The sequence below is a fragment of the Penaeus chinensis genome, chromosome 19, assembly GCF_019202785.1.
Source record: "Penaeus chinensis breed Huanghai No. 1 chromosome 19, ASM1920278v2, whole genome shotgun sequence".
NCBI classification, from domain to species: domain Eukaryota; kingdom Metazoa; phylum Arthropoda; class Malacostraca; order Decapoda; family Penaeidae; genus Penaeus; species Penaeus chinensis.
This window is the reverse complement of record NC_061837.1, coordinates 20965221-20973123: the sequence shown is the minus strand read 5'-3', so window position 1 is coordinate 20973123 and position 7903 is coordinate 20965221. Positions and strand designations below refer to the sequence as shown.

The following is a 7903-nucleotide window of genomic DNA, read 5'->3' as shown; positions in this document are numbered from 1 at the left end:
GAGAGAGAGAGAGAGAGAAGAGAGAGAGAGAGAGAGAGAAGAGAGAGAGAGAGAAGAGAGAGAGAGAGAAAACCAGCGTGATTTTGGAAATTCTGTGCAGTAGGCTAATTTAGTTTTTCGTAATGGAATAATTCCAGAGAGTGGATAATGTGCGTATTGTTTGAACAAACACAGATACACACGTGTGCGTGTCTGTGCACATATGTGTGTTTATATATATAAATATGTATAAATATAGTATATATATATATAGTAAAATACATATAATATAAATATATATATATATAATATAAAATATATAAATATATAGTGTGTGTGCGAGCGTGCGTGTGTGTGTGTGTGTGTGTGTGTGTTTTGTGTGTGTGTGTGTGTGTGTGTGTGTGTGTGTGTGGTATGCGTGCATGCGTGCGTGCGTGTGTGTGCGCGCGCACATATGTATGTATTTACGAATCCATGCACCGGCAGATAGTCAGTTACAACCACAAAGAGTGCTGTTCAAAGCTGTTAACGACCAAAAATGTCTGCTGAGAGAGACGAGGACTTCTACACCTTCAAAGGCTTGCATCGCAGCAAGGTCCCGGACACATAAAGGGATCCTTGATTCCAAGAATCCGGGCACGCTATTCTGAAGGCATGAAACCGGTCCGCTGTAGGATCCTGATGCCGGAAATAGAGAGCTTCAGTGGTTTCTAAAAGGTCACGTGACGGAAGGTTAATTACTGTGAAGTGAAAAAAAAAAAAAAAAACGTAATGTGATTTTAAGTAAAAAATAGAAAAAGAGGAAAATTCAACACAGCAAAAGGATAGTGACGATGATAATGATAATGAGAAAAATAACAGTAATAATAATGATGATGATAATAACAATAAGAATAAGAAAATAATAATAGTAGTAGTAGTAATAATAATAATAATAATAATAATAATAATAATTATAATAATAACAACACCAATAATAACAATGACAATGATGATAAGCATGATATTAATACTAGTAAACAAACACAAACGAGAGAATCCGAACCAAAGAATCAAAAACAAACACACCAACAGAAACATCAAAGATAGACAAATAAACAGCGAAATCAACTAAAACACCAAGTCCTTCCAAGCACAATAATGGCGGCCAGGACATTGTCACGTCGCGCTGGCCAAGATTCGCGCCGAAATGACTGACAGCAAAAACAAACTCGAGCTTCGTTTAACTTCACACAGACCGACGCAGCAACATGACACTCACTCTCGCATACGCAAACGTACACGCACACGCACACGCACACGCACACGCACACACTCTCACTCACTCACACTCACTTTCACTATTACTCTCACACTCACTCTCATTCTCACTCTCACTCACCCCCCCTACACACCCATACCACTCCCACACACCCATACCCATACCCCATCCCCCCCTCCCCCCACACACACACTACCCACGCCCGCACGCCCGTCTTCGATTTCAAGACCAAGGGCCTTCTTGTCTGTCGAATGAAGAGAGAAAACGCTCGCTCCTCATTCGACTAAGTATGGTGTTTGTGTGTTGTGGGAAGGAGGCGGGGAGAGTGATGATTGTGGTGATGACATCAGTGGAAGGATTTATGGGGGGGAGGGGGGATGATGGAGGGGTTAGGTAGTGGTAGTTGGTGGTGGTAGTAGTGGTAGTGACGGTGTTATTGTCATTGTTGCTCTTATTGTTATTATTATCATTATTGAAATTATTGGTATTATCATCACTATTACTTTTATTATTATAATCATTGTCATTATCATTATAAATATAATTATTATCATTATCATTATCAATATTATCATTATCATCATCAATATTATCATTATCATCATCACCATCACCATCAGCACCATCATCATCATCACCATTATTAACACACCTAAGCCGGAGTCACTGACCTGTCCACTACCTAACCCGGAGTTAAAAGCGCCCCCAACAGAGTGTCCAGTACGTGTCCTTGACCCCCGTTGACGGTCACGAGCCTTCAATAGTGAGAGAAGAGGCAGGGATGAGGCTAAAGTTTGCTGAGGTAGTAGTGTTGGTGGTAGTAGTAGTAAGAGTAGTAGTAGTAGCAGTAATATAGTAGTAGTAGTAGTAGTATAGGAGTAATAGTTCTTGTAGTATAGTAGTAGTAGTATTTCTTTTAGTATAGTAGTAGTAGTAGTAGTAATAGTAGTAGTAGTAGTAGTAGTAGCAGTAGTATTAGTAGTATAGTAGTAGTAGTAGTAGTAGTAGTGGTAGTGGTAGTGGTGGTGGTGGTAGTAGAAGTGGTAGTAGTAATTGTAGTAGTATAGTAGTAGTAGCAGTAGTAGTGTAATAATAGTTGTTTGTAGTAGTAGTAGTAATAGTAGCCCCAGATTGTAGTAACAGAGGTGAGAATTATCCTCATCAGTATTAGTAGCATTAGTGGTGTGTAGTACCAGTGCCAGTATCAGTAATAACAATCGTGGTTGTCATTGAAATAATATATATATATTTATATCACTAACAACAAACAACAACAACAAAAATAATCCCCAAAATACTATAGTAAAGTTGAATTTAACAAGCCTCATTCCCACCTCAGATATATGCCCGAGTGCATTCGGACAGACAAGTAACGAGGTAAGTCGTTAAGAGAAGCCAATCACCATCTAAAACTATTGCCAAAGCTATTAAACGTCCCCCCCTACCTCTACCTGCCCCTTTCTCCCCCCCTTTGTCCTCCTCTCCCTTCCTCCCTCCCCTTCTATCTTCCTCTCCTATCTGCCCCTGTCCCTCCCCCTCCTATTTCCCTGTAACCGTTCCTCTCCGCTCTTCTCCCTCCCTTGCCCTCCCCCTCCTCCTATCCCTTCCCCTGCCGTGTTCCGTGACAGTCGACAGGCCCCCGTCCTCCCCCTCCCCCTTTGCCCCCTCCCCCCACCTAATACCCTAAGTGGCCACCCCCGCTACACACCCATTGTAGATAACAAAGCGACATTTACACCCCTTTAATTGGCTCGCCGGTAACCTAATGACCCAATTATGTGGTTCTCAGCGTCGCAACCGAGATGTTCCGTATATTAATGTGGAATTATGGGCGTTATCTGCAGAGAAATCCTTGTATGGGCGACGCGGGCGAAGTAGTGTGTGCCTGAGCGGGGCATTGGTAGGCTGCTCGCGAATGATGCTCTTTCGCTTTTGGTATTTATTACGATGCTCTAAGGATAAACTGTTGCTTGTGAATGGTTTACGGTGTGTGGATGTCTTATGTATCTTCAATGGTGGCGTGTGACTTGGCTGTAGGTGTGTAGTGTGTAGTGTGTAGTGTGTAGTGTGTGTGTGTGTGTGTGTGTGTGTGTGTGTGTGTGTGTGTTGTGTGTGTGTGTGTGTGTGTGTGTGTGTGTATTTGTAGAGTGTGTAATGTGTGTGTGTAGAATGTGTGTACGTGTGTTAATGAGAGAGAGAGAGAGAGAGAGAGAGAGAGAGAGAGAGAGAGAGAGAGAGAGAGAGAGAGAGAGAGAGAGAGAGAGAGAGAGTACAGATCTTGTGCAATTCTGTCACATAGTCAGGAGGCAGACACCTCCACTCCCACTTAACCAAAATACAGACTAATGCTCTTAAGGCAACCACGACCTTACGACCTGGCAAAAACCCATCCCCACTCCTAGTCACTGACCTGTCCACTACCTAACCCGGAGTTAAAAACGCCACCCATCAAAATGTCCATTACGCGACCCGGACCGTCGTTTAGTCGTTTCAATAGCGAGAGAAGAGGCAGGTCGAATTTGCAGGAGTTTCAAACGTGATTTAACAACACGCGTGTTTTTTTTTTTTTTTTTTTTTTTTTTTTTAACGCCATTCTCACTTGCTGAGGGAGGTGGAAAACGATGGATGAAGAGGGAACAGAGAGGGAGAAATATATATGGGGGTCAGGGTCGGTAAGGGTGATGTAAGACGTTCCATTTTCGAGCTGAAGAAAGGGGTAAGTTATGTTTGTTATAACCATAGAGAGCGAAATATGGGCGTGAAAGTCAATAGGGGATGTCTGATAGAGGAGGCAGGTTGAAGAACGAGTATAGAGTGATCTATTGGAGGAGTGAAAGTGATGGTGTGGTTGTTACGTTTTTGTGAGAAATGGTAGATGTTTGGTGCCTTTGTTGGTACTTTTATGTTAGGAGTTATCAAAGGAGTAATCTTTACTGATATCGTCATGGTTGAAATTATTAAAGCTAATGTAATAAGCAATATTTCTGTAGTTATTAGCTCTAACATTACGATCATTATTAACATCACAACAAAGCCTACTACCACAACTTATACACTACAAACATCTTTTAATACTGAATCATTATCCTCATCGTTTCTACCGCCCTGATTATAATGAAAAGAAAAGAAATTATAAGAAAGGAAAAGGAAAAATAATTTACACACCTGCCACAATTTCATCAACACAATCATCTTTATCGTTTTTACAGCCCTGATTAGATATTCAAAAACGAAAAAAAGAGAAGAAAACGAGAGAACAGGCAAAAGTTCTCACATCGTCCTCAGTCATCGTCATGATGTGTTTCTACCACCCTAATAATAATAATAATAATAATAATAATAATAATAATAATAATAATAATAATAATAATAAATCGATTGATAAACGAAGAAATTAAATTAACCACGCCTCTTCTCCTCCCACAGCTGCGAGACGCGACCAGGCCCTCAGTACGTACTACGAGCCTACAACTTCCACCGCGATGGCACCTTCCACTTGGCACTCCACTTCTACCGCGACCCGCACTGCGCCCACCCCGCCCACTCCCTAGCCGCCCACGGTCACCTTGCCCTCGGCCGCCCTTCCTGGGTCACGCCCGGAGGTACAGAGGCCGAGTATACGCTCAGCAGGTAAGCTTTTGGAGGAAACTCGATACTCTTTTCATTTAAAAAAAAAAAGTTTTATGTCCGTTGTCCATTTATTATTTTTTTCCTCACTGATATGTTAACAATAGATGTTGGTTTCTTAATTGTCCGCAAGAATTTCAATGGTTGAGTACAATGCACAGAGTTTTTTTTATGGCGACTTAAACACTCACGACGCAAAATTTGAGCTGCATAATAAAAAAAGGAAAATGGTTACTTCATGAAAACACGCTTTTTTCTCAAGAATCTCAACCGGGTAATAAATGCAGAGAGAACAAGATACGGCACATTCAAACCACGCATTATCATTCAAATCTATCTCGTTAATGCTTTGAGAAACATTTTTTTTTTTTTTTTTTTTTTTTTGCGGGGGTGGTATCCTACAGACGCCAGCGAGTTCCTTCACATCCTCCTGGTGGCGATGAAGGCGCTTAACTCTAGGTCAAGGTGTGTTACGTCACGTCCCTCTCCCTCCCTTAACGTTGACGTCTTTGAAGGAAGCGCGTTAGTAAATATTGATTTGTGTTCCTTCACATCCTTCTCCTGTTGACGTAAGGGGGAGGCAGAGGCCGTGAAAGTCAAGGTGTATTCCTTCACATCTCTTTGAGGTTGACGCTATGGAAAGGAAAATGATAGACCTATGTGATTTTTGCTATTTGCTTGTTCGTTTGTTTCATTGCCCATTCCGTTAAAAAATGTCTTTTATGTAGGATGTATATCAACTCTTGATAAGACAGCAAATAAATATTACTTCGGTTGAACACTCGCTGTCAAAGGGGTAACGAATAAATTATTTATCCGAGTATCTGTATAACATTATATTACGATTGTTTTTTTTTTTTTTTTTTAATACATGCACACATTAATAAAACAATAAGAAAATTAATCTAGTTCAAGATTTTGTCATCTTAGCAGAGGAAAAGAGAATAGAAAAATAAAAAAAATCATGAAATTTTATTAGTATCGACCATTTTCTTCCCTGAACAGATACGCCGTTGATAAAACAAACAATAATAAAAATTTAGCTGATAATTACCCCATCTTGCAACAATAAAATAAGAATATATAAATATAAGAGTTTCCTTTAACGCCCGTTTTCTTTGTTATCCGTTTTCTTTACTGCCCGTTTTCTTTGCCATCCGTTTTCTTTGCTATCCGTTTTCTTTGCCATCTGTTTGCGTTAATATCCGTTTTCTTAACCGTCCAGTTTCTTTGCCATCCGTTTTCTTTACAGTCCGTTTTCTATATCATCCGTTTTCTTCACCACCCGTTTTCTTTACAGTCCGTTTTCTATACCACCCGTTTTCTTTACCGTCCATTTTCTTTGCCATCCGTTTTCTTAACAGCCCGTTTTCTATACCATCCATTTTCTTCACCATCTGTTTTTTTTCACCATCCGTTTTCTTTACTACCCGTTTTCTTCACCCTCCGTTTTCTTTCTCAGGGTCGAGGTCGTCGCTCACACGCACCGCGACGCCGCCATGGTTGCCGCCGCCGTCAACGCCTCCTGCCCGGGCAAGGTCACGAAGGTAGGTCACGACCTTTTCATCGAGTAGAGCTGCGGATTAAGATTCCGGTTTGCAATTTGAATATTGAGTTGTGGTCTCTGGTCAGTGGTGAGAATAGGTCTTTGAAGATCTCCATTTCTGTTGCATATGCCTATTATCATTGTGTGTGTGTGTCTTTATTTATAGATATTTAGGTATATTTATATGTGCATATGCATATATATGTATATATAGGTGAATAGATAGATATGTATGTATACCTACATATGTATTATATACGGTATATATGTATACAAACACATATATGTGTGTATGTGTGTGTTTTTATGCTTGAATGTATGTATGTATGTGTATGTATGTATATATATATATTTATATTTATATACATACAAACAGATATAGATAGATAAATAAATAATGCATGTATGAATACGCATATATATGTATGCATGTATATATAGATAAGTATGTTTGTATATATTCATATACATATATATTGTGTGTGTATATATATATGTATGAATATATATGCATATACATATATCTATCTATATACTTATATATATGCATATATAAGTATATGTATGTTTATATATATGTATATATACATACATACATATATATGTATATATATTTATATATACAAACACGCAAACACATATGTGTATGTATGTATGTATATATGTATGTCTATAAATACACTAATACATATGTAATTTGTGTGTGTGTATATACGGTATATATAAACATTTATGTATTTATGTATATATATACGTCTAAGAATTTTTACGCTGTCACCAAAGTCTGAGTCAATTTTCCTTATACAAACTAAAAATATATTCTTACTAAATTATTGCTGCCAATTTGTCAAGATCAATTCTAATGCAAATTATGACAATGTTACTTGTTTATCGTCGCCACCATCCCGAGAAAAAACAATTTTGACTTTGATTTGTCAAAATTCAGTGGTCATAGAAACAGCTTTTTTTTTTTTTTTTTTTTTTTTTTTTTTTTTTTTTTTTTTTTTTTATTCCATAAGGGAGTGAACTTAAACCCAGGTGTCATGTCACAACGTAAATTTTAATATTTTTATTATAAGAAAAGCAAGTTCTCAGTGAGTAACCATACATTCTCCTTTTGCCAACCTATTATGAAACAAAAATAATCTTAAAGAATGGATTTTCTCCTTTTGCCAACCTATTATGAACCAAAAATAATCATAAATGAATGGATTTAATATAAGCAGAAGTGAGAGGGGATGAGACATTCACCTCCCCGGTATTTTCCTTTATTTACTTTGACGAATAAGTGATCAATCCTTACCTTCTAACACATGATTTTCCAAACCTATATTTTACTTTGCTCCATTACTAATCTGTTAGTATAATCGGAATCACCTTCGACTAATTCCGTTGCCGTATACAAAAATAAATAAATAAATAAATAAATAAATAAGATAAAAAAAAATATATACATAAATAAATAAATATTTCCTAACAACAGCTAGCAG

General features: G+C 38.2%; 1 protein-coding gene across 1 annotated transcript in view; it reads left to right on the top strand.

The window, feature by feature from the left end:
* The first annotated feature begins 3005 nt into the window (after positions 1-3005).
* Positions 3006-7903, top strand: part of LOC125034942 (protein APCDD1-like) — a 34341-nt gene continuing 29443 nt past the window's right edge. The window contains exons 1-3 of the mRNA XM_047626989.1: positions 3006-3094; positions 4667-4870; positions 6330-6414. Of these exons, the coding sequence (XP_047482945.1) occupies positions 3006-3094; positions 4667-4870; positions 6330-6414 (378 nt within the window). The remainder of the gene's footprint in view (positions 3095-4666; positions 4871-6329; positions 6415-7903) is intronic.